The sequence below is a fragment of the Ailuropoda melanoleuca genome, chromosome 3 (genome assembly GCF_002007445.2).
Source record: "Ailuropoda melanoleuca isolate Jingjing chromosome 3, ASM200744v2, whole genome shotgun sequence".
In the NCBI taxonomy this organism is placed as follows: Eukaryota; Metazoa; Chordata; class Mammalia; order Carnivora; family Ursidae; genus Ailuropoda; species Ailuropoda melanoleuca.
Genome location: NC_048220.1, coordinates 29,008,996 through 29,036,979, shown reverse-complemented (window position 1 = coordinate 29,036,979; position 27,984 = coordinate 29,008,996). Strand labels below are relative to the sequence as shown.

At 41.2% G+C, this 27,984-nt stretch overlaps 3 protein-coding genes across 3 annotated transcripts; all 3 read right to left on the bottom strand.

The window, feature by feature from the left end:
* Nucleotides 1-4,187: 4,187 nt before the first annotated feature.
* Nucleotides 4,188-7,804, bottom strand: LOC100483912 (protocadherin beta-14-like). Its single transcript, XM_034656141.1, is given in 3 exon segments — nucleotides 4,188-5,414; nucleotides 5,416-6,283; nucleotides 6,285-7,804. Coding segments are annotated over 3 exon segments (2,397 nt in total). The 5' UTR covers nucleotides 7,634-7,804; the 3' UTR covers nucleotides 4,188-5,234.
* A 6,087-nt stretch (nucleotides 7,805-13,891) lies between these two features.
* Nucleotides 13,892-17,952, bottom strand: LOC100467537 (protocadherin beta-11). The gene is given in 2 exon segments (XM_002912549.4): nucleotides 13,892-15,280; nucleotides 15,283-17,952. Coding segments are annotated over 2 exon segments (2,643 nt in total). The 5' UTR covers nucleotides 16,837-17,952; the 3' UTR covers nucleotides 13,892-14,191.
* Nucleotides 17,953-23,606: 5,654 nt separating this feature from the next.
* Nucleotides 23,607-26,973, bottom strand: PCDHB10 (protocadherin beta 10). The gene is given in 2 exon segments (XM_002912603.4): nucleotides 23,607-25,339; nucleotides 25,341-26,973. Coding segments are annotated over 2 exon segments (2,397 nt in total). The 5' UTR covers nucleotides 26,672-26,973; the 3' UTR covers nucleotides 23,607-24,273.
* Nucleotides 26,974-27,984: the final 1,011 nt, after the last annotated feature.

Sequence of the window (27,984 nt, the reverse complement as noted above, 5' to 3'; positions counted from 1 at the left end):
CATATAAGTATTTATATAAATGATCTTCCATGACATAAATGAAGTTGAGAAAAAAGGTTTGAGCTGCAGAAACAAATCTGGGATTTATTGATATAAATGGTGGTTGAAGCCCTTCAAGAAAGAAGGTAAGTTGTAAATTAAGAGGAGTATGCTTGATTTTGCAACTTCAGAGATGATGTGGCTCTAAGAGACTGCCATCTCTAGAAAGTGGCCATGGTCTCAGGTGACTAAGACTAGAGTATAAGTGAATGTCACCAGAGATGAAGAAGCCTAGAAACAGAGATAGGTCAAACTCCTAGACTCAGAATTGTGGTGAGGGATAGACAGAACAAAACTGTAGGAGTTATATTTGAGAAATCAGATGTCTTTACACCACTTCTCTCCTATGATCTTGTTTAATTTAAAGCCAAACTGATAGCTCTCATTTGATTCTCCCATTTAATGACTCTTATGTGCAGAGTATTTAAGGCAGGAAGATTTTCTAATTTCTCAGCATATTGAAGATATTTTGCTTTTAATTTCCAGTGCTACTGTTGAGAAATTGTCAGCGTGGAACATAGCTGTCTGTCTAACTGCTGTGTGTTTAAAGATTACATGTCTTTTTCCTATGCCTTTTCATTTAAAAAAAAAAGATTTCTCTTTGTTTTTGGCTTTTTGAAACTACACAATGATGTTTCCAGGCATAGTTATCTTTAATTTATCCTGTCAGGTTTATTTGAGTCTTCTGAATCTGTTGACATTTTAATCAATTCTGGAAAAATCTCATACCTATATGTATTTTTTAAAGTAGGCTCCACGCCCAACATGGGGCTTGAACTCATGACCCTGAGATTAAGAGTCACATGCTCCACCAACTGAGCCAGCCAGGTGACCCTCCAATATTTTTCAAATATTGCTGCTGATCCTATCTTAAACTTTGTACTCTGTCCTATGTTTCTAACCATCTCCTCCATATTTTTCATCTTCCAACTCTCTGAGCTGTATGCTAGATAATTATATTATGACCTTTCACTTCACAAATTATTTATTTGGTTGTATCTTCTTTCCTGTTAAACCTTTATTCAATTTTGATTGAATTTAAATTTTGGTTATATTTTTTAGTTCTAGGAGTTCTATTTGGTTCTTTAATAATCTATCACATTTCTTATTCTCTTCACATCTTTAAGCATAACTTTTATTTCAATTAAAGTGTTTAGCATATTATTAGACTATGTCTGCTAATTAAAATGTTTGAAGTATATTTCTGTATTCTGTTTTTTTCTGCTGGCTCTCACTCATGGTGTCATGTTTCCTTGTGTATGCAGTTATTTTTGTGTTCAAGTAAAGAATATAAAACTTATTTACATGAATATTTTTAGCCTTAGGGTGAACTTTCTTTTATAGAAAGTCTGCATTTGCTAGGGATGTACTGTATGGTGACTAACATAATATAATAAAAAATTATTATTATAAAAAAAAAGAAAGTCTGCATTTGTTTCCATCAGAATCTGGAAGCACTACTTTTTCAACAATCATGTTAAATCAAGTTCAGTGCTAACAAATCAAATTCAGAGCTAAATTCCACACAAGGGGGGCGCCTGGGTGGCACAGCAGTTAAGCGTCTGCCTTCGGCTCAGGGCGTGATCCCGGTGTTAGGGGATCGAGTCCCACATCGGGTTCCTCCGCTGTGAGCCTGCTTCTTCCTCTCCCACTCCCCCTGCTTGTGTTCCCTCTCTCGCTGGCTGTCTCTGTCTCTGTCAAATAAATAAATAAAATCTTTAAAAAAAAAAATTCCACACAAGGGCGCATCCATTTCCCGTTTACTTTCACCTTAAAGTTGTAGTTCTTAGGGATCCATATTTATTAATGCAAGGGTCTTCTATGAACTTCACTTTGTTATGTTTTGATTTCCTCCTTATTATATAAACCATCAAAATACAAGTTTACACTTCCCAGGATTCCAAATATTCTGGGGAAAAAGTAGATTTTAAGCTCGTTTATCTCTCTGGGTTATCCTTAGACATTAATTGTGACCTGATAATATATTAGTGTCTTATTAGCTAATTGTTTTCAGTGGAAGCACTGGTCTACATAATCTGTACCATCCTTACCAAAAATAAGTCTCAATGAGACTTGTCTCAAAATTACAAGTAAACTCTTAGCTTCCTGGAGTATGGGCAATTGACCTCAAGAAGATAGAGAAATAATATGCATTTTTTACCACTTCAACTGATCAATACTAAAGAGGAGTACTCTATAATGCTGCAATCAACTTAAACAATCTCTTGGAAGAGACAATTTCTGTCATTGACATTGGTATAGCTCCCACTTCTCTCTGCATTCTTTATTCTCCTGTATGTAAATACATCTTCTTTTCTACATCTGTTCCTTCTTCTCTCCTTCCAATATGTTTACTTATATGTTTGTACAAATGTAAGATATTATGTATTATATGGACATTTACAACACTGTACTCTAAATCTTGGTATCTTTCTTCCTTTTAAAACATTTGGGATTTATCCATGTGGTTGTATATACACCTAGTTCACTCCTTTTGGTAATACTGCATAATACACCTTCAGAAACATTTTACACTTTTATCAGTTGCTTTACTGATGGATATGTAGGGTTCACTCCTATTCTTTGTTCCCCCAGATGAACATTTTTAGGCATCTCATTTGTGAAACTGTGAAAGAAATTTTTGAGCTTATACACTTGAAACTAATATAACATTGTGTGTCAACTATACTTCAATTTAAAAAAATTTTTTTCCGGCTTATATACCCCAAAGTAGAATTGCTGGATCACAGGGTATGTTCACTCTAAATTTCACTAAATACTATTAAAAATCTCTCAAAGTGGGCTGTACATGTAATTTCCTGTTGTTCCACTTGATGTTATGCAAATTTCTCATCTTTACTAATGCTCTGGATATAAAGTAGCGTCTTATTCTAGTATTTTTTTCACCAACTAATGAGGTCAAGCATCATTTCATGTTCTTTTCAGACTTTGGTTTCCATTTTTTGAATTTCCTATTCCTTTTAACCTTAAAAAAACTCACTGGCTCTCTGACGTTTTTATTTTTGCTAATCTGCAACAGTTATTTGAATAATCTGAATATAATCCTTCTTAAACTGCTGCAAGTAGCTTCTCCCTGCCTTTTGGCTTGCCTATGCTATCTTCTGGTTTTGAGGTAGTAATATTTGTCCATTCTTATCTCTATTTTTTATAATTCTAAAGACTTGTTTAAGAAATTCAAACTGATAGTAGGTTTATAAAGATATTTTTACCTAGGTTTATTATATTTTCTCAATTAAAATACTTTAACTTTGCTCTCCCAAAGAGATCCTAGACCCACAGAAAGTTTATTTTTATATGGCATAAGATGAGGATTTTCTTTATACAGTGAGCCAAATTTCCCAATAACATTTGCTAAGTGATATGTTTTGCCCCTAAGCACAGTGATTTTTTTTATTTTATTTTATTATATTATGTTAATCACCATACAGTACATCCCCAGATTCCGATGTAAAGTTTGATGCTTCATTAGTAAGCACAGTGATTTTTGACACCTCCTCTATCACAACCACATTATCTTATATAAGAAGATTTGACTCTGGATTCTATCCTATATGGTAGTCTATAAGTCTCTTCCTAAATTATTCAAATAGGATATTCTGTTCTTATCTATTCTTTTCTTAAAAGATTTATTTATTTTAGAGAAAGAGAGAGAGCAGGGAGGAGCTGAGGGAGAAAGGGGTGAAGCAAGGGGAAAGGGAAAGAATCTTCAAGCAAATTCCCTGCTGAGCACAGAGCCTGACATGGGGCTTGATCCCTGGACCCTAAGATCATGACCTGAGCTGAAATCAAAGTCCGATGCCCAACCAACTGAGCCACCCACGTGCCCCTGTTCTTATCTATTCTTATTAGTGCATAAGAAGCATAAGATTTACTTTTTATGAGACTGAGAGATTAAAAGGGCCCAAACATTTTTTTCAAAATTTTATTAAGTATCTATTTATATGAAATTCTCATAGCCAGTAAATAGCTACTGCAAAACAAAATAAAACCAGTAAAAATTTCATGAGGGAAAGAAAAAAAAAGAATCCTAGGGAACTTGAAATTTGTTACACCCATTTCTCAATGTCAAATTCTATTTTATTACACCATCTAGCCTATAATATCTAATTTTATGAGAAAAATTACAAAAATGCAAGGCACACTAGCTCTATATCCACACTACATTATAGCTATGAAAATCTCTACCTATAATCTTCCATTAAACTGTCTACGTATATATTAGAGACATAACCTGTAACACCATAGATATCTATAAACCATAAATACGGACCCATTCCTTCTTTGTGGATATCAGAGAGAGGCCACAAATTATTAAGGATTACAAATCAATGGAAAAGTGAACCTAATTCATTTCTTTAACATTTTGAATTTTCATTTCAATTTAAGAAGTTTTTATGCGGACTCTTCTGATGGAGAGTTATTTTGCTCAGAATGATACCTTGACCTACATTCTAGTTAAGTCACGAGCAATGTAAAATAATATAAATTTAAACTAGCGAACATGGTATTGAAGAAAACAAAACAGCCATATCAACAAAACACAGGATCTAGAGTTCCTTCCCCACAAAGCATACAACAACAACAAAGGAAAATTACTTAAGAAATCAATAATTTTCAATGTGATCACTTTTATTTTGTCACTTGGTGAATTTTTGAAAAACACTACAAGATAAAAAGCAAGCAAATAAGTATCCTAGTACTAAATATGGAGGGATATCTTTTTTTTTTAACACTTCATGATGAAAACGCGCAAAGTAAGTGCAAAAAAATCCAATATACTTCCACCCAGATCCAACAGCATTTTTTATTTTTGCTCTCTGCTTTGATAAAATATCCAGAAGTTACATATACTGTAGCATTCACTCTTAATACTTCAGTTTGCCCCTCCAAATAATTAGTAGCATTGTCTTGCATAACAATGCCATTATCACAACAAAAAATTATCAACAACTCCATTAATATAACATTTTTGACCAAACAATTGAAAAAAAAAAACAGGCAACACACAGATTATATTTCCACTTCACTATGGCCGCTAATAAAGATTTGTGAGGAGGGCGGGAGAAAAGATAATGCATGCAGCTGTAGTACACCTAATATCCATTACAGATCGGCAAAAAAGGATCCACATGTTGTCAAGAGTAACAAAAGATTCAAAGTTTAAATAAATTATGTTATTGAATGTTGAATCCAAAACTATTCCTAAAGTTCTCATTTCCCCCTATATCTCTACCAGTGTCAGGGACTGGAAGGCTGGGGATAATGGGCTTGAGGAACTTGAACTCGCCGGTCCCTGAGCCTCCCCTCAGACACACCTCATACTGGTAGCTGTGGGACAGGGTCCCCGTGCCCGCTGACGTCCACCAGGTGGCCCGCAAACGGGCCCTCGGGCACCGCGCAGCCGCCCCCCGACGCCGCCCGGCTCCTCCTGCACAGCCGCACCGCCACGAACACCAGCACCGACACCAGGAAGAGCGACGACACCGACGCCAAGGCGATGACCAAGTAGACGGTGAGCGGGTCGGCCCGGGCCTCGGCCGCCGCCACGTCCGGCAGCGGCAGGTAGGGCTGCGAGAAGCCGTCCACCAGCAGCACGTGCAGCGTGACGCTGGCCGACAGCGGCGGCTCGCCATTGTCCTTGACCAGCACCAGCAGCCTGTGCTTGACGGCGTCGCGCTCGCTCAGCAGCCGGGCCGTGCGCACCTCGCCGTTGTGCGCCCACACGCCGAACAGCCCGGGCTCCGTGGCCTTGAGCAGCTGGTACGACAGCCAGGCGTTCTGGCCCGAGTCGCCGTCCACCGCCACCACCTTGGTCACCAGGTAGCCCGCCTCGGCCGCCCTGGGCACCAGCTCGGTGCAGGGCGCCGAGCCGTTCTGCAGCGGGTACAGCACGAAGGGCGCGTTGTCGTTGTCGTCCACCACCAGCACGCGCACCAGCGCCTGGCTGCTGAGCGCGGGCGAGCCGCGGTCGGCCGCGCGCACGCCGAACTCGAACGCCTGCAGCGCCTCGTAATCCAGCGCCCTGAGCGCGAACAGCTGCCCGTTGTCCGCGTTGATGGACACCAGCGAGGCCAGGGGCAGGTGCGGGTCGTGGGGCGGCAGCAGCAGCGAGTAGGTGACCTGGGCGTTGGCGCCCGCGTCTCTGTCGGTGGCGCTCACGCTGCCGATGTGCAGGGCGGGGCTGTTGTTCTCGCGGACCCGCAGGGTGTAGGAGCTTTGGCTGAGCGGGGGCGTTGTCGTTGACGTCGGACACCGTCACGGTTAAGTTGAGTTGGGTTTTCAGCCTGGGGGTCCCCAGGTCGGTGACGGTGATGGTGATATTGTACTCGGATTTTGTCTCTCTGTCCAGTGCTTTTTCCGAAACTAGAGTGAAAAAGTTCTTGAAGGTTGGCTTCAGAAAAAAGGGTAGCTCATCCTGAATAGAGCAAACTATCCTCCCATTGTCCCCAGCGTCTTGATCTCGGACACTAAAAAGAGCAACCAGAATCTCTGAGGCATTCTCTGGAATTGACTTTGTAAATGATGAGATGGTCACTTCTGGTGGATTATCATTTATATCTATTACTTTAACCAGAAGAGTACATTCTTCTGAAAGACCCCCACCATCTGTTGCCTGAATACTTATAGTGTAGAACTGTATTACTTCAAAATCCAGGCATGATCTCAAATGAACTTCCCCAGATATTGGATTGATTTCAAATGTTTTACGAATATCTTCTGATGCGTGCAAAAATGTGTATGATATTTTCCCATAATTTCCTGCATCCAAATCGTTAGCAAAAATGGTGATAATCCATGAACCAATGGGTGTGTCCTCCAGAACATGAACTTCATAGAGCTTCTGAGCAAACTGAGGGGCGTTGTCATTGATGTCCAAGACCTTGATGAGAACCAAAGTTGTCCCAGACCTGGGTGGAGATCCACCATCCAGTGCTGTGAGTGTTAATGTGAGCTCAGGCTCCTCCTCATGATCTAATGCTCTGTCCAGGACCAGTTCTGGGTATAACTTTCCATCACTGCTGTCTCGAATTTTAATGTAGAAATGAGAATTGGGGCTAATTGTGTAGTTTTGGAGACTATTGGTTCCTACATCCAAATCTTGGGCACTCTCCAGTAGGAATGTGGTTCCAATACTGGTACTTTCTGATATTTTAATAAGTATTTGCTTGTCTAGAAACATAGGGGAGTGATCATTTATGTCTTTGACATGCAGTTCAGCCCGAAAAAACTGTAAAGGGTTTTCTAATACCATCTGAAAATGCAGCACACAGGGCTCGGTGGAGCCACAGAGCTCTTCTCGGTCCAATTTCTCATTTAGGAGCAAATCCCCCGTCAGTAAATCAAGTTGTAAGTGCTTTTCATTATCATCCGACACTACCCGGGCTTCCCGTGATGATAGCTCCTCCACCCCAAGCCCTAGATCCCTTGCAAGATTGCCCACAAAAGAACCAACTTCTGTTTCCTCTGCCACAGAATATAGCACAGATTCAGGACCTGCCTGAGATAATCCCAGCAAAACAAAGAGAATCAGGACTTGCCTTTTCCGCAGAGCGAGCTCGCCTTTGATCTCCATGGATCCTTCCAGCAACCTCTTTTGCAGAAAAAAATTTCAGCCCTAATTTTGGGAACTGAAACTCAATTTTTTATAATAAGAACCCCCTGGAGGGTATATAGCCCTCCAGCAGCTTTAGTAGTTGAAGCTCGTTTACTACCTCTCTTTTCATTGGCTTGGAATGGTCTCTGTTCCCCTGAATAATGAAGCCCACAGAATTGCCCATGCACCAATTTCATCTTATCCTGCAGCGCCACCATGTGTTTCTATGAATTTTTTTCAGTAAAATCTTTTTTTTTTTCTCTTTGAACAAATAATTCATGAATACAGCTGGAGTATTTTAAAGCAAATCCCAGATATCATATATCTTTACCTCTAAGTACTTAATCATATATCTCTGATAAAGACTTTAAAATATAACGATACCATTATCAAATCAAAGTTAGCAATAATTCCTTGATATAACTTATACCCAGTCTGTATTTGGTTTTCCTCATTTTTCTCTAAAATTTTTTTACTTTTGGTTTGTTTGAATCAGGATCCAAACAAGGTCTATACAGGGCATGTAATTAGTGCTGTTTTGAATGCTGACAAGACTCTATTAAGATGTCCTGAACCGAAGAGGTATGGGGGGGCAGATGCCCTGAACTGAAGTAATAATATTTTATTTAGACCATTTATTTTTTAAGTAACTTCTTTAAAAAGATTATTTATTTTTTTATTTATTTGAGAGAGAGATCACAGAGGGAGAGGAAGAAGCAGACTCAATGCTGAGCCAGGAGCCGAGGTGGAGCTGGATTCCAGGACCCTGACATCATGACCTCAGCTGAAGGCAGTCGCTTAACTGACTGAGCCACCCAGGCGCCCCAAGTCCATTTCTTGAGAATTTCAAATATATGCTCTCCTTCACTCTTGTAAATACTTTTGAATTCGGTCAATTATAGTTAGTAATGTCATTACTTTTTTCACTTACATATTTTTAAAACACTCATGTAAGAATATGGAATAAATAAGACGTATTTAATCCTTGCCTCTATGGAGTTCACTGGCTAAAAATTTGGCAGACAGGTAATTGAAATATTTCACAATGTATGCATAAGTAAAGAGTAATATAGAATCATCTAGAAGAGCCATCTTGTACCTAGGAGGCACCATAGCCCATGAACATGGATTCTGGAACCAAAATATTTATATTAGAATCCTAGTTCTACTACTCATTATCTTCAGTATTGGGCTAATTATGTAGCCTGTTTCCTTACCTATAAAATAGGGGTGATAATGGTAGGATTATAAGATTATTAGCACAGGAATCTAATAACTGAAATTTACAAAGTTCTTAGTAAGTGCTAAATATCTATTAAAAAATAAATAAAATCTAGCCCAGATTTTTGAACACCAGTAAAAGCTTTCCTAAGGTCATAAACTATAAGCTATGATTTGAAGGAACAAGACAGGAGGAGGAGTGTTTTAGGCAGACATTTTGAGGAACAGAGAGAAGTTAAATATGCCTTAAACTTTAAAGCATAGAAGGGGAGAATTTAAAAATGAGACTGAGGGAAAAAAGCAGGGTGAGGACTTAAATTATTATACAGGTTGTATCACAAATTTAAAATTCTATTTTATGGGCAACTAAAATACATTGTAGGATTTTAAACATTTAATTAACATGATTACATCTGTATTTTTAAAAAATCAGTTTAGAAGAAGTATAGAGAATCAATTTCAGGAGGAATGACTGGAATCAGAGACACTGGTTAGAAGATAATGGCAGCCCGGTTAAGGGTAATGCTGCTGTGGATGGAGAGAAGAGGGATGATTAGAAAGATACGTAGGATCTGGTGACTGATGGGTTGCATGGGGAGAAAAAGAGGAAAGACACAAGGATGATTAAAACACCCCTGGATTAGACAACTGGATAGATAGCCGTGTCATTCTCTAAGACAAGGAACACTGAGGAACAAAAAAGATTGAAGTGAAAAAAGAGGAAGTCAATTTTGGATATGCTGATATTGAGGTAAGTGCCTCTGGGATATAGGTATGTGTGTTCACACATGCATGTGCCTATGTTAGAGTTGTATGTACATATATAACTGAAGCATAGGATACAAACTGGGGTAGTTATGGACTTTGGGTTTCACCAGCATATATATGGTGGTTGAACTGTGAGAACTCTATGATAACCAAGCAAAAGTATGTCAGGTAACAACTGAAGAGGCTCAGCATAGAACTCTGAAAAAAACACCTTCGTTAGAGGAGAGAGCAAATAAAGTATCTTTAAAAAGACAAAGAAGGCCCTGGATTCAGAATCATGAAACCAAAAGCAAATAGCACTTCAAGGAGATGAGGAAGATCAATGGTAGTAAATGCTTCAGAAACTGTCCCCCCCCAATAAACCTTAAAATCGTCGATAGGATTAAGAAGACGGTCCTTGTGGAGGATTCTAATAGACATCTGCCAAAACCTGCTCCCTTTATAGTAATAGCATTGCACGCAGTAGTTATGTGTGGCCAATTGAATTAAGTTCTCACTAATGTTATGAATCGAATTTTTGTTTGCCATTCCCAGGTCTAGAATAGAAGACATCTGGATGGGTTTCCTCCCTCCCAGCCAACTAGAAGCTAGATGTGGCAGTGACGAGGCTACCGACCATCATGAGGATTATGATACTGCAGTAGGGAATGTAGGAACAATTACTTGCAACACAAATTGGTTCTGGAAGGATTTTAATGAGCAAAGCTGGCTCATCTACCCAGTCATTTACACTTGAACTGTTAGAAGGAGATAACACACTTTTACAAGCCACTGGGTAGTTATAACCTTACCTAACTTTTACAGAAAACGTCAATCTCCTTTACAATAGCAGTTTTGGGTGTGCTCACAGTGAAATCAGATTGTGCTTGGTTGAAAAGCAAGAAGGATAAGGAAGTAAAAATGACAATCCTTTCAAATTTAGCTAGAAAAGAAATTGATGGTATCTTTAGGAAAATTGAGACTCGATAGGGTTTTTTTTAAGCCTAGAGAAAATTGAACTTATTTAAAATGCTGATTTGTAATATTCAACAGAGAGGAAGAAAAGTGAGATACCAAAGAGAGGATTAACTCAATGTGAAGCCCCTAGAAGGTGGTTAAAGATAGGACCTGGAAAATAAATGAAGAGATTGGACTTGGGTAGAAAGTGACCACAGCACAGGTCATTAGAAGTACATTTGCCATCCAGTGTGTGGGTTTGGGGACAGAAAATTGAGAGAACTCCCAATATATTCTATTTTCTCAGCAAGGTATTAAGCAAGTTGTGCAATTATCACCACAGTCTCATTTCAGAACATCATGCCAAAAAGAAACCTCTCACTCCTTAGTCACTCTCCATCCCCTACCCTCCCTACAGCTGTAGGCAACCACGAATCTGCTTTCCGTCCCTAGAGATTTGCCTGTCCAGAACATTTCATATAAATGGGATCAGACAATGTAAGATATTTTGCAACTGGCTTCTTTCATTTAGAGTAATGATTTTCAGGTTTGTCCATGTTGTAGTCTGTATTAGTACTTCATTCCACTTTGGTGTTGAATAATAACAATCCCATTGTATGGAGATACCATATTTTGTTTATTCATTCATCAGTTGATGGACATTTGGGGTGTCTCCACTTTTGGTAATATTATGAATAATGCTACTATGAACATGCATGTATACAATTATTGTGCATGTGTGAACATGTGCTTTTATTTCTTTTGAATAGATACATAGGAGTTGAATTTCCATGTCAAAAGGTAACTATATGTTTAACATTTTGAGGAACTGCCAAACTGTTTTCAAGTAAATGCGCCACTTCGCATTCTTTCCAACAGTGCAGCAATTTCTCTGCATACTTTCCAACAGTTGTTATTGTCTTTTTGATTATGGCTATTCTGGTGTGCACAAACTGGCCATTTATATTTTTCACCTTCAGTAGTCTGTGTATCTTGTCTGGCATGCTGAGGTGTTATAATGCTTTTTATCTTTTTAAGCTAGTGATCATACATCTTTTCCCTACTGAGTGCAGTAAAGACAGAAGGTAATCTTAATACTTTACTTTGACTTATGGATTTCGTATGAATTTTTGTTCTCTATGTAAAGCAGCTTTCACTTAGGGGGAAAGGACTTGCTCCTAGTTCCACTTCTAAAAATGGAAAATTAGGGGCGCCTGGGTGGCACAGTCGTTAAGCGTCTGCCTTCGGCTCAGGGCGTGATCCCGGCATTATGGGATCGAGCCCCACATCAGGCTCCTCTGCTATGAGCCTGCTTCTTCCTCTCCCACTCCCCCTGCTTGTGTTCCCTCTCTCGCTGGCTGTCTCTCTCTCTGTCGAATAAATGAATAAAATCTTTAAAAATAAATAAATAAAAATAGAAAATTAGAATTTAATTAGCCTGCATGGAGAAACTTCTGCTCCCTCTATTTTTCTTGAATTCAAAGAATAATTAATCACTTCATGCAGTTCAGAACTGGTAGTGAAATCTCAGCTTTCAGAAAGTGCAAACATTAGATTATTTAGGATGTGCTAGAGTAAGAGATTCTACTTCCTGACGTTATTAACTAATACCTAGCCCTGCTATAGTGTTAAAGTTTTTAAATATATTGAAGAGGCACTTTCTGGCATTGATTCTAGTCTATGGTACTAGAGGCAACATTGCCATCATGTTCCTTACCCTCACCCATTTCATCTTTTATGTGCTTACTCTCTCACACGCATACCTCCTTTCCTCTATACCCTCACTCATTTTGTTTCTCTACAGTTTCCTTCCACAACATATAGACTTTGGGCTTATTGATGAGATTCACTGGAAAACTCTTGCTGCAATCATGAAGGCTTTTTCTTCTGTAATGTAGTCAGATCACTAAAGTCAAGAGTAGTTGGTTGGTGCCCATGCTACATGAGACAAAACTTCCTCCTACAATGGTTTGAAAATGTTTTAAAAAATTAGAACCTTAAAGGATTATCTTTGATACTTCTCAATGCTCTACATACACCTACATATATCTCTGAGAAAAGTGGTTTTCAAACTTTGGATTGCTACCCATTAGTAGAGGCATGAAATCAATTTAGTGGATTATAACCACACTTGAAAATTGAAAAGACTGGAATAATATGGGCAATTTAGGCTTCATCCCCAAAAAACTAAGAATTGTTCATAAAACATTTCTATTATTTTCATATATTACATAATATATACAACATAATTTTTCTGTTGGCTGTCATTTTTTAAGTTTTGGGGGGGTTGGGTTTCTTTTCTTTCTTTTTTTGTTTTTTGGTGTGGTTGTTTTGTTTAGAGAGAGAGGAGGAGAAAGTACAAATGAAGGAGGAAGAGCTGAAGGAGAGAGAGAATCCCAAGCAGCCTCCACACTCAGCACGAATCCAATAAAGGGCTCGATCTCACAACCCTGAGATGGTGACCTGAGCCAAAATCAAGATTTGGATGCTTAATTGACTGAACCACCCAGGCGCCTCTTAAGTTTAGAAATTAGTGCCTATTATTTCTACTAGTGCCCACTGGGCACTATACATATATATATATATATAATATATATATATATATATATATATATATACACACACNAAGTGTATATACATATATATGTATTTTATATATACATGTAAAATTCTGGGAGAACCCAGAAGGTAAACGTTATAAACATTAGCATACAAGTCCACTTGATGCTATACAAATTATTATTCAGATGGATTCAAATGGATTGCATTATAGCTTTGTAATATCAACAAGAAATCTGAAAAATTATAACTTAATATTCAAAGACTTTCTGGGTAGCCACAATATTGATGTGCCTTTTCAATCACTCTCCAGAATGAAGAAAGAAGAGATGTTAACAAAATTGCCTTCTGGCCCTTTCTAACAAAGTGATTACATTTACAGTTCTATTATAGGATATGATTTTTCAGGTGTATTTTCAACAGTGAACATTTTATTTATTTTTTAAAAGATTTTTTATTTATTTGACAGAGATAGAGACAGCCAGCGAGAGAGGGAACACAAGCAGGGGGAGTGGCAGAGGAAGAAGCAGGCTTCCAGCAGGGGGGCCTGATGTGGGGCTCGATCCCAGAACGCTGGGATCAGGCCCTGAGCCAAAGGCAGACGCTTAACGACTGAGCCCCCCAGGCGCCCCAACAGTGAACATTTTAAAGTATTAATAAAAATACAGTGAATTTAACGGAAGAAAAATGACATTTCTGAATAGCAACCATTACTACACAACAAGAAAAACTGCAAAAAAAAAATGAAATTAAGAAATACTTGAACACTAGAAATACTTTAAAAGTAGTCTGCTTTATTTTACCAAAATCGTAATTGTGGGTGAAAGTTCAACTGGAGAGAGGGCCATGGACAAAAGTGATTTGGTGGTGTTACTTAAGGAGGCAAACTACCCATTAAGACCTGGATTACAGAATAAAGTACCATCTAATTACAACCACAAATAAAGATAACATTCACTTAAAAGTAAAGATGGGTAGAATTTGTGAAAATATAAAAGTACACTGAATAAAATTTAAAATGCACACAAATTGGGGGAAATAACATTGTGATCTCTACATATTGAACCCAAAGCTATTCTGGAAGGTAGGATTTTCTTCCCTTTCTTTCCCAGGGCACTGGGGTGGGACGTTGGGGATAATAGGCTTGAAGAACTTGAACTCGCCGGTCCCTGAGCCTCCCCTCAGACACACCTCATACTGGTAGCTGTGGGACAGGGTCCCCGTGCCGCTGACGTCCACCAGGTGGCCCGCAAACGGGCCCTCGGGCACCGCGCAGCCGCCCTCCGACGCCGCCCGGCTCCTCCTGCACAGCCGCACCGCCACGAACACCAGCACCGACACCAGGAAGAGCGACGACACCGACGCCAAGGCGATGACCAAGTAGACGGTGAGCGGGTCGGCCCGGGCCTCGGCCGCCGCCACGTCCGGCAGCGGCAGGTAGGGCTGCGAGAAGCCGTCCACCAGCAGCACGTGCAGCGTGACGCTGGCCGACAGCGGCGGCTCGCCATTGTCCTTGACCAGCACCAGCAGCCTGTGCTTGACGGCGTCGCGCTCGCTCAGCAGCCGGGCCGTGCGCACCTCGCCGTTGTGCGCCCACACGCCGAACAGCCCGGGCTCCGTGGCCTTGAGCAGCTGGTACGACAGCCAGGCGTTCTGGCCCGAGTCGCCGTCCACCGCCACCACCTTGGTCACCAGGTAGCCCGCCTCGGCCGCCCTGGGCACCAGCTCGGTGCAGGGCGCCGAGCCGTTCTGCAGCGGGTACAGCACGAAGGGCGCGTTGTCGTTGTCGTCCACCACCAGCACGCGCACCAGCGCCTGGCTGCTGAGCGCGGGCGAGCCGCGGTCGGCCGCGCGCACGCCGAACTCGAACGCCTGCAGCGCCTCGTAATCCAGCGCCCTGAGCGCGAACAGCTGCCCGTTGTCCGCGTTGATGGACACCAGCGAGGCCAGGGGCAGGTGCGGGTCGTGGGGCGGCAGCAGCAGCGAGTAGGTGACCTGGGCGTTGGCGCCCGCGTCTCTGTCGGTGGCGCTCACGCTGCCGATGTGCAGGGCGGGGCTGTTGTTCTCGCGGACCCGCAGGGTGTAGGAGCTTTGGCTGAAGGCGGGGGCGTTGTCGTTGACGTCGGACACCGTCACGCTTTGTGCTGGGTTTTCAGCCTGGGGGTCCCCAGGTCGGTGACGGTGATGGTGATGTTGTACTCGGCCTCACTCTCTCTATCCAGCATTCCCTCCGTTTCCAATGTGTAGTAATTCTCAAACGAAGATTTTAGCATGAAAGGAAGGTCTTCTGGGATAGAACAAATCATCCTCCCATTGTCCCCAGAGTCTCTGTCTCGGATGCTAAAAACCATAACCACAGTCTCAGGCAAATTTTCCGGGATTGGACTGGTAATTGATGACACAGCGATTTCAGGAGCATTGTCATTCACATCCATCACTTGAATTCTGACTGTTGATTTTCCAAAAAGGCCGCCCCCATCTGTAGCTTGAATTATTATTGAGTATGATTCAATTGTTTCAAAATCCATGGATGCGGTTAAACTGACTTCTCCAGACTTTTGATTAATTTCAAATGTCTTGCGAATATCTTCTGAGGCATGGGAAAAAGAATATGATATTTCTCCATTTTTTCCTGAGTCTAAATCCCGAGCTGAGACGGTGACAATGATTGAGCCCAATATGCTATTCTCTGGAGTCTTCACCTCATAAAATGGCTGCTCAAACTCAGGGGAATTGTCGTTAATGTCCACAACCACCACTCGAACCGAGGCCGTCCCAGACCTGGGCGGAGACCCGCCATCCAGAGCAGTGAGGATGAAACTGAGCTCGGACTGCTCTTCATAATCCAGTGGCTTGTCCAGAACCAACTCTGGATATTTCCTATTGTCTGGATTGACTCTCATTTTAATGTGGAAATAAGAGTTGGGGCTTATTGTGTAGTTCTTTAGAGCATTGATTCCTACATCTAAATCCTTTGCACTTTCTAGTAAGAACACAGCACCAACAGGACTATTTTCTGGGATTTCTAAGAGCATTTCTTTTTCTAAGAAGACTGGAGAATGGTCATTTATATCCCTGACCTGGAGCTCAATCCGTAAAAACTGCAAAGGGTTTTTCATTAATACCTGGAAATGCAACACGCAGGGCTCCGTGGAGCCACAGAGCTCTTCCCGGTCTAGCGATTCGCTTAAGAGCAAATCTCCGGTGTTTATGTCCAGCTGCAAACGCCTTTTGTTATCATTAGAGACTACCTGAGCCCCCCTTGAGAACAGCTCACGCACTTCTAGTCCCAGGTCCTTAACCAAATTGCCTACAAAGCTCCCGCTCTGCATTTCCTCTGCCACCGAAAAGCGCCCAGACTCGGAACCCGCCTGAGACATTCCTAGCAAAACAAAAAGAAGCAGGACTTGCCTTATCTGCAGAGTGTCTGCCCTTCCGTTCTCCATCACTCCTTTAAGGAAAGCTTCCCGCAGAATCGCTTCAGCTTCTCTTCGCAGTTCTGGGAAACGTGCCTCTGCTAATGTCCACCGAATCTTCGGAGGCCTAAGGATTTTAACCCTGTTAAGTAGCTTGTAGTTCGCCCCTTGAAGGCGTGTTCTTTCTGTCTTCCCACCGCTCTGTGCGCCCTGGGTAACAGTGTCCGGACCATCATCCAGTGTAGTTTTTCCTCCCGCGATGTTATCCTGCAGCGCCACCATGCGTCTCCAAAGATTTCAGTTTGGTGAAAGCTACCTACATTCCAGTAATATCAATGTCCTTCAGAAACAAATGTTGTTTTATCATTGTGTTTGAGTGATTACAAATATATTCTATCTTCCATAAGAACTGTTTTATACTCTTTAAAGTTCCTGATGCTGTTAGTATTGTTTTAAATACACGATGTGATTCCTGTCCCCCAGGAGTTTGTAGTCTTTCTGAGAAGATTGAAAACCTGAAACAAGATTGCATCACTACTTGGCCTTCATTCGGTTGTAATGGAAAGGGAATGTATACATGAGTCACTTCGGGAGTCCTGGCAGAGGATATAACTTGGGTAAACCGCGAGATGAAACACAGATAGTTGTTACAGGGTGAGAAGGCATCTCTGTACATTTCCTTCACAGCAGTGAACTGTGAACTTGGAGAAAATGAAGTAAAATACTGGGGTGGGACACATAATTTAGTTCTAGTTCCTCATAATTTACACAAAGTATTTAATAAGTACACAAACATGTTACTTTCATTTAAAGCAGGCTTACTCCTAAAACCACGTTCCCTCAGGTTCACAAGATTTATTCAGCTACAACTATGGTCACCTGTTTTCTCTTTCAGCCCCAAAAGAGAGGAATTCGTTTTCCCAGTCATAGAGCAAAAACTTAGTTTTACTCTGATTAGACAATTAAGATCATATACCTGCTTTTGAAGCAATCATTATTTCAAAAGGTACAAAGGTATATAATTCTAGGCGGAGATTTTAGTCTCGGAATCCAAAGATCCATCTTTGGCCTTTGCTTTGTTTTAAAACTGTCTGGGACCATCTTTTAAGCTTTGGGGGGTTTGAGTCCTAGCCAAAGTGCAAGGTTGAGGGAAATTGTTTGAAATAGATGATAGAAGCTCACCAATGATGTGAAGTCTCAGTAATGCTCTCAAGAATGGATCGAGGAGGTATCTAAATTTTTTGCATTTAAAAATGGTAAGTTCAAATTACATTTTTAAAAATGTAAGACACATTATTGAAAAATGGATCACTACAAAAGGGTAGAAATTGAAAAGTAGGTGGATTGACTACACTCAGTTATCCTCCTTCCTTTTAAAATACTCACTAAAATGACAGGAAAAAAAAACCCTAAAGTGGTATGAACTCATAAAGACTAAGAATACACAAGTGAACACCCATAATTTTGATGACAGAAATTTAAAAAAAGAGCAATTGAGTTAGAAGTTCCAAAAAAAATCTAAAATAAAGTTCCTGCCTTTGAGATATTCACACAAGACTAGTGGGTTTGTTCTATAATATCCCATTTAGGTACAATATTTAGAAGAGCTAAGCATCAGTTAAGAACTAAAAACGCTATATGCAAAAGAATGAAACTTGACCACTCTCTCACACCATACACAAAGATAAACTCCAAATGGATGAAAGACCTCGATGTGAGACAGGAATCCATCAAAATCATAGATAAGAACATAGGCTGTAACCTCTTCGACATCAGCCACAGCAACTTCTTTCATGACACATCTCCAAAGGCAAGAGAAACAAAAGAAAAAATGAACTTGTGGGACTTCATCAAGATAAAAAGCTTCTGCACAGCCAAGGAAACAGACAATAAAACTAAGAGGCAGCCCACAGAATGGGAGAAGATATTTGCAAATGAAACTACAGATAAAAGACTGGTATCCAAGAGCTATAAAGAACTTCTCAAACTCAATACACGAGAAACAATCAAATCAAAAAATGGGCAGAAGAGATGAACAGACACTTCTAATGAAGACATACAAATGGCTAACAGACACATGAAGAAATGTTCAAAATCATTAGCCATCAGGGAAATTCAAATCAAAAACCACATTGAGATACCACCTTACTCCAGTTAGAATGGCAAAAATCGACAAGGCAGGAAACAACAAATGTTGGAGAGGATGTGGAGAAAGGAGAACCCTCTTACACTGTTGGTGGGAATGCAAGTTGGTACAGCCACTTTGGAAAACAGTGTGGAGGTCCCTCAAAAAGTTAAAAATAGAGCTACCCTATGATCCAGCAACTGCACTACTATTTACCCCCAAAGAAACAGACATAGGGAAGAGAAGGGCCATATGCACCCCAATGTTCATAGCAGCATTGTCCACAATAGTTAAATTGTGGAAGGAACTGAGATGCCCATCAACAGAGGAATGGATAAAGAAGATGTGGTCCATATATACAATGTAATATTACTCAGACATCAGAAAGAATGATTACCCAACATTTACAGCAACATGGATGGGACTGGAGGAGATTATGCTAAGTGAAATAAGTCAAGCAGAGAAAGACAATTATCATATGGTTTCACTCATTTATGGAATATAAGAAACAGCAGGGAGATCAGTAGGAGAAGGAAGGGGAGAATGAAGGGGGGTAAACAGAGGGGGAATGAACCACAAGAGACTATGGACTCTGGGAAACAAACTGAGGGCTTCAGAGGGGAAGGGGGTAGGGAATTGGGATAGGCCGGTGATGGGTATTAAGGAGGGCACGTATTGCATGGTGCACTGGGTGTTATACGCAAATAATGAATCATGGAACACTACAACAAAATAAGGATGTACTGTATGGTGACTAACATAACATAATAAAAAATTTAAAAAAAAAACCCTAAAAACGAAGTTACCAGGTGACAGTATGTAAATGGGAGAGTTGACTACTCTGACCCTCTCATCATCCTACATAGACAGGAAAGCATCTCAGAGGCAGAAAATGGGAAGCTAGTTCTTTGGAGAAATTAAATGGGACTCTCCCTAGTTTTGGAGGCCTTAGGCAGAGATGAGTGCAAGTTGAGGTGTGAAACTAAAAAGAGGGAGGTTAAGCAAAATTTTGCATCTTGAATGATGAGATTTCCATATTACCCATACTACGCAATATTCTCTGGTTGTAGGACACAAGGTATACACCTGACCTTCCATCTAATTTTCCCTCACACAGAAGATACTGTAGAATTCTAACCTGGAGAATATGAGAAGCTCAGATAAAGACTTACACACTGATATTTGGAGGGGTCTCCCAAGTTAATAGCCCTATCCTAGCATGGTTACATTAGAATGAAGTCCTACCATCAAAGGCCTCATGTTTTCACAAAGAGCTGACAGGATGGTATCTCATCATTTTTAAATATGAGAAGATAGCTCAATGGGGCACCTGGGTGGCACAGCGGTTAAGCGTCTGCCTTCAGCTCAGGGCATGATCCTGGCGTTCCGGGATCTGGATCGAGCCCCACATCAGGCTCCTCCGCTAGGAGCCTGCTTCTTCCTCTCTTACTCCCCCTGCTTGTGTTCCCTCTCTCGCTGGCTGTCTCTATCTCTGTCGAATAAATAAATAAAATCTTAAAAAAAAAAAGACCACAAGACATTTGAGGAAATGCCTACAATATGACTAGAAACGTCAAACCACCATCACCAAAAAGAAAACAAAAAGGAACAGGAAGAAAGAGATATAATAGAGAAAACAGAAGAAAGTATTTAAAAATGTCTTATTAATATCCCCAGAATAGTAGAATCTAATAAGATCTAATACTTATTGAGAATTATTATGTGATACCCATTGTACTAAGTGACACATATGCATTTACTCACCTAACAGTAACTGCATGAAGTATGTATTCTTATTGTAAGATTGAGAATAGATTAGGGCTTAAGTGCCCCTTACTAGCTATATAACCTTGGATGTGTTCTTAACTTCCATGTTACTCACTCTCATTTTAATAATGGGTGTAACAGTAGTTTTTACTGCATAATTCTTCTTTGTATAATGTATTTTAAAATAATAAATTAATTATAGATGAGAAAAGATAATACATTTACAAATCTATAACAGGATAATAAGGAAAACACTCCGAGAACCAAAAAGGGCTCTTAAATATACAGGCTGGGTGATAAATTGTTCAAAAAGGAGAGCAAGAGACAGAGAAAATAAGAAAAGAAAAAGATTAGTGTTTTACAGTATCATCCAAGAGATCCGATATTTAATTAATGAACTTCCGGTTAAAGTGAGAATGTAGAAAATTCGAGGGAGAAATTATGATAAAAAAATAACAAGAAAATTTCTCAGAACTGAAACTGAGAGATTAAATGTTAATAGGGTACACCCTTAAGACCAGATAAATAAATATATAGATAAGTAACTGATACTGTGATATTTTCATACTTCCAGAATGAAAAAATGGGGTGACATTAAAAGAGCTGAGAATCAGAAGGGAGGGGCACCTGTATGGCCCAGTCAGTTAAGCTTCTTCTTTTTTTTTTTTAAAGATTTTATTTATTTATTTGACATAGAGACAGCCAGCGAGAGAGGGAACACAAGCAGGGGGAGTGGGAGAGGAAGAAGCAGGCTCCCAGCAGAGGAGCCTGATGTGGGGCTCGATCCCAGAACGCTGGGATCACGCCCTGAGCCGAAGGCAGACGCTTAACAACTGCATTGCCCAGGCGCCCCAACAGTCAGTTAAGCTTCTAACTCTTGGTTTTGGCTCAGGTCATGATCGCAAAGGTTGTGAGATTGAGCCCAGCTTCGGGCTCTCATGCTCAGCAGGAAGTCCTTAAAGGTTCTCTCTCTCTGCCACTTCCTCCACTCATGTGCTCTCTCTCTCAAAATAAATAATAAATCTTTTTTAAAAAGAATCAGAAGGGAATCAGTCTTCTGAACAACAACTCTACATGCAATCAGTAAAATGAACAGTGCTTTCAAAACCTGAGGGAAAATTAGTTTCAAACTAGAAACCCGGGTGCCTATAGAACAACCAGTGTTGGAAACAATGAAACTAAAAGGCAAACTTATGGGATGGGAGAGGATATTTGCAAACGACATGACATATCTGATGAAGACTTAGTATCCAAGGGGCACCTGTGTGGCTCAGTTGGTTAAGTGTCTGCCTTCTGGGTCCTGGGATTGAGCCCAGCATCTGCATCTGTCATTTGTTGGGCTCCCTGCTCAGCAGGGAGTCTGCTTCTCCCTCCCTCTCTGACCCCCTCCGTCATGCACTCACTAGGGCGTTCTCTCTCTCTCATGAATAAATAAATAAAGAGTTAGCATCCAAAATATGTAAAAAAAACTTACACAACTCAACACCCAAAAACAAATTATCCAGTTTAAAAATGGGCAAAAGACATAAATTGACATTTTTCTGTAGAAGACATACAGATGGCCAACAGACACATGAAAAGATGCTTGACATCACTCATCATCAGGGAAATACAAATCAAAACTACAATGAGATATCACCTCACACTTGTCAGAATGGCTAAAATCAACAACACAAGAAATAACAGGGGTTGACAAGGATTAGGGGAAAGGGTAACCCTCTTACACTGTTGGTGGGAATGCAAGCTGGTGTAGCCACTCTGGAAAACAGTATGGACGTTCCTCAAAAAGTTAAAAATAGAACTACCTTATGATCTAGCAATTGTACTACTAGGTATTTTACCCAAAGAATACAAAAATACTAATTCGAAGGGATACATGCACCCTGGTGTTCATAATAGCATTGTCAACCATAGCCAAATTATGGAAAGAACCCAAATGTCCATCAACTGATGGATAAAGATGCAGTGTGTATATATACACAATGGAATATTAGCCATAAAAAAGAATGAAGTCTTGCATTTGCAACCACATGGATGGAGTCAGAGAGTATTATGCTAAGCAAAATAAGTCAGTCAGAGAAAGACAAAAACCATATGATCTCACTCATATGCGGAATTTAAGAAACAAAACAAAGGATCATGGGGAAAACAGGAGAGAGGAAAACCAAGAAACAAACTATTTTTTTAAAAAGATTTATCTATTTATTTTAGAGAGACAGCTCGATGAGTGGGGTACAGAGGGAAAGGGAGAGAAGGAATCCCAAGCAGACTCCAACTGGGGATCCCAGCACCTTGAGATCATGACCCTGAGATGATGACCTGAGCCAAAACTGAGAGATGCTTAAAAGACGGAGCCACCCAGGTGCCCCATGAACTCTACAGAGAACACACTGATGGTTACCAGAGGGGAGGTGGGGGAATGGGTGAAGTAGGTGATGGGGATTAAGGAGTGCACTTGTGAGGAGCACCAGGTATTGTACGGAAGTGCTGAATCACTAAATTGTACACCTGAAACTAATGTTACACTGTATGTTAACTAACTGGAATTTAAATAAAAACTAAAAAAAAGAACAACCAGTATTAATGAATCAGAGATAAAAGGATCTAGGTGAAGATCTGAAATAAATTGATACGAATCTGACATTTTTTTAATATTTAAAAGAAATACTGCTATTCAAATGAAAGTATGAAAAATTAGTAATAGTAAAAAAAGAAAATGATGCAAGTGAAAATAACAATCAACTCTCAGAATGAAGTTTTTCAAGAAAGGAAATGTAATCATACTAATGTGTATTTTGAAGTAATCTTGGTAATATAGACAAAAACTACTAGTTTAACTTTAAAAAATGACACCTCTACTGGGAGAATAGGAGAGAGGGCACATGCAATGTTTGGATGTGTGTTAGTTGGAAAGTAAGGAAGTGAAATCCTTTTTTATCATAGGAAGAAGTGATGAAAGTATAAAACTGAATGTTATGATACAGCAGTATAAACATATTACTTAGAAATATTTAGAACAATTCTAAAGGAACTACTCTGTAGGAGGGGCCTGGTGATTGAAGAATTTATTGTTTTTCTTCATGACTTTCAGTTCATCTTGATGTTAAACTTTTTTAATAACTAAAATAAATTTACAAAATGAAATGAAAAGTGATTATCTTCCCAACAGCCCACCAATATTCTCACACAAATTTTCAAAATGTTTTTATTTTCATTTTCATGCAGATTATTACATTTTCTTGGAACTGTAAGACATGACCTATTTTTACATATGTCAGCAAAAGTGAACACTAGAAAATAGTAAGAGTAGTGTAATTTAAAGGAAATGAAATAATAATATAACTACACAGTATCTTGTGAGTCCAATATCACTCACAAGATGATCTCATTGTGTCATGAGCAGAGTAATATAGAAATATTTCTTTTTAAATGCTAGATGACATGGTTTTTAAAAATATGATTAAATAGAATGTTAGATAAGGTCAGAAGTGCAGGTATGTCTTCTTATATGAAGTAGAAGGTGATTAGGATCAAGAGATTAGTCAATGAAATATACTAGAAGAAAAATAAAAACTTGTTTTCTAGATAAGAAATAATAACTAAATCCTTGCACATTTTGAAATGATTAAACCTTAGAACTATTATTTAGAAAAGGATGCTAATTAAAGCTACTGATGAATGCAAAAAAGGATGAAATAACATTGTAAAATATATACAGCACTTAAAATTAGGCTTGAACTTGCATAATAACTAGGAATTTTAAAATTAAGCTAATATGGACATTAGAATACAGCAATTAAAAGTATATTAAAATATAAAAAGAATTCTTACTGAAAATTAAATCCAAAGCTATTTCGAAAGGTGGGATTTTCTTCACTATTCCTCCCAGAGCTCTGTGCCTGGATATTGGGGAGAATTGGCTTGAGGAACTTGAACTCGCCGGTCCCTGAGCCTCCCCTCAGACACACCTCATACTGGTAGCTGTGGGACAGGGTTCCCGTGCCGCTGACGTCCACCAGGTGGCCCGCAAACGGGCCCTCGGGCACCGTGCAGCCGCCCCCCGACGCCGCCCGGCTCCTCCTGCACAGCCGCACCGCCACGAACACCAGCACCGACACCAGGAAGAGCGACGACACCGACGCCAAGGCGATGACCAAGTAGACGGTGAGCGGGTCGGCCCGGGCCTCGGCCGCCGCCACGTCCGGCAGCGGCAGGTAGGGCTGCGAGAAGCCGTCCACCAGCAGCACGTGCAGCGTGACGCTGGCCGACAGCGGCGGCTCGCCATTGTCCTTGACCAGCACCAGCAGCCTGTGCTTGACGGCGTCGCGCTCGCTCAGCAGCCGGGCCGTGCGCACCTCGCCGTTGTGCGCCCACACGCCGAACAGCCCGGGCTCCGTGGCCTTGAGCAGCTGGTACGACAGCCAGGCGTTCTGGCCCGAGTCGCCGTCCACCGCCACCACCTTGGTCACCAGGTAGCCCGCCTCGGCCGCCCTGGGCACCAGCTCGGTGCAGGGCGCCGAGCCGTTCTGCAGCGGGTACAGCACGAAGGGCGCGTTGTCGTTGTCGTCCACCACCAGCACGCGCACCAGCGCCTGGCTGCTGAGCGCGGGCGAGCCGCGGTCGGCCGCGCGCACGCCGAACTCGAACGCCTGCAGCGCCTCGTAATCCAGCGCCCTGAGCGCGAACAGCTGCCCGTTGTCCGCGTTGATGGACACCAGCGAGGCCAGGGGCAGGTGCGGGTCGTGGGGCGGCAGCAGCAGCGAGTAGGTGACCTGGGCGTTGGCGCCCGCGTCTCTGTCGGTGGCGCTCACGCTGCCGATGTGCAGGGCGGGGCTGTTGTTCTCGCGGACCCGCAGGGTGTAGGAGCTTTGGCTGAAGGCGGGGGCGTTGTCGGACGTCGGACACCGTCACGCTTAAGTTGTGCTGGGTTTTCAGCCTGGGGGTCCCCAGGTCGGTGACGGTGATGGTGATGTTGTACTCGGCCTGGCTCTCTCTGTCCAGCCCTCCTTCTGTCATTAGGATGTAAAAATTTTCCACAGAGGGTTTTAGAAGGAATGGCAGATTATCTTGAATGTAGCAAAGCATCTTTCCATTTTCTCCAGAATCTCTGTCTTTAATTCTAAAAACAGCCAGTACGGTCTCAGGAGAATTCTCAGCAACATAGTTGGAAAATGATGATATGATCAGTTCAGGGGGATTGTCATTGATGTCTAATACCTCCACGAAAACTGTACATGTCGCAGTAAGGCCCCCTCCATCCATTGCCTGTACATTTATTTTGTAAGACTTTACTAGCTCATAATCCAGCAACACTATGAGAACAATGTCCCCAGAAAAAGGATTGATTTGAAAGGTTGTTCGTATATCTTCAGAAGCATCGAAAAGTGAATAGGATATGTCTGCATTGACTCCAGAATCTACATCTCCCGCAGAGACTTTTGCAATAAGGGACCCTACTGGGCTGTTCTCTGGGGCCTGGGTCTCATAGATTGTCTGAGAAAACTGGGGGGCATTATCGTTGATGTCCAGGATCACAATTCGTATTGTGGTGGTCCCAGACCTGGGTGGAGACCCACCATCCAGTGCCGTGAGTGTTAAAGTGAGCTCATGCTGCTTCTCCCGATCCAGTGCCTTATCCAACACTAGCTCTGGATATATCATGCCTTCATCACTGTCACTAATTTTAATATGGAAAAAAGAGTTCAGGTTGATGGTGTAGCTTTGGATACCATTAAGTCCTCCATCTGCATCCTCTGCTCTTTCTAGTCGAAATGCCGTCCCTTCAGCTGTGCTTTCTAATATTTTTAAGACTGTCTCTTGGTCCCGAAACATTGGTGAATGATCATTTATGTCCCTGACCCTCAGCTCAGCCCGGTAAATCTGAAAGGGGTTATCCATTAAGATTTGGAAATACAGCACACAGGGCTCTGTGAGGCCACACAGCTTCTCCCGGTCCAGTTTCTCATTCGTGAGCAAATCTCCAGTCTGAGAATCCAGGAGCAGGTGTTGTTTGTTATCATCAGAGACCACCCGGACTCCCCTTGCAACCAACTCCTGGTCCCCCAGCCCCAGATCCTTTGCCAGATTGACCACAAATGATCCTCTCTCTGTTTCCTCTGTTACCGAATATCGTCCAAACCCAGAACCTGCCAAGGATACTCCCCCAAACAGAAAGAGAAATAGGACTTGCCTTTGTCTTGGGCAGCACAACGTTCCAGCCTCCATTTTTTCTTCAGAACACGTCTTTTGTCAATGTTGGTCTCAGTCACTGCTCCCAGCATAAAGAACCAGCAGTAGCAACCCCCAGACCTACGCCATGTATAGCAGGCGTCTGGGTTTTTTCTTTTCCCAGTCTTGGACCACTACAGGTTTTCTCCCAGCTCATCTGGCCGCATCTTCCTTTTCTGTTAATGACTTCCGCAGCATTCCCAGTTCAAGGTGGGTTCGGTTTTTTTGTTTTTGTCTCTTTAGCCTGCAGCGCCACCGCGTGGCCTCCAACAGACTCAATCGGCTATACCCAATGTGCGTGTGAATATTTGGAATTTTTTTCTTTAGCGCCTCCTTTAAATGTTTTGTTTTCCTTTTCTTTTTATTTTGTAGAAAGCATTGTTGAGATAGAGTACTGTCCACATTGTTGAGATTATTCACTGCTTCATAGGAAAAGTTAAAAATTCAACACTCGGAAAATGTCTCTAGCAGTTAACTGCCCATCTCATCATGCAACATTTAGTTCTGTAGTAGGTCTTTCACTCCTGACACTACTCCCATGCAATGTCATGAACCAAAGGGAAAATAGTGGTGACGTCTGAGGCCACCAACATAACAGATTTTACGTTTCTAAAAACATAGGGAATAAAACAACAGATTTTACTGTTCCAAAAACATTGACCAAAACTGACAAAAGAAACTTGTTTCACACATTCTTCAACAAATTTTTGCAACATCTAATTACATTGGCTAAGTAGAATCATTCGGAAAGAAGAATTTAGGCTGTCCCTCCTCTGTGACCCATAAAAACTTGTATAATTGCCCTGTAAATATTATTGCTTCCTGCTTCATACCAATTTATCCCTTCTTCAGGCCAATCTGTCCCTATGTAAGGAAGGAAACTATGTCTTAGTCATCTTAGGTTTGCAAATCAGACACTCAGTGCTTGCCGTATTACATCCCAAATCAGCTTCAAGAACTTGAACTCACCGGCCCCTGAGCCTCCCCTCAGACACACCTCATACTGGTAGCTGTGGGACAGGGTCCCCCTGCCGCTGACGTCCACCAGGTGGCCCGCATGGATAAATAAACTCTACTTAATAGGATATGAAACAACTTTCAGTGCCTTAAATCCTTACCATTTGAAAATTATTCTTTCACTCACTCATTCTTAGCAATTTGTTTCCTTTCTTTCACTTTGTTTTTCTTATATTAGATTTAAAATTACTTACAGAATAAAAGAAGAGACTGATTTATTTTAAGGTCCCTCTTAATTAAAATCTAGTGGAATCTAATTTGTGCCAAATAAAAGGGAGGAGAAGAATAGACCA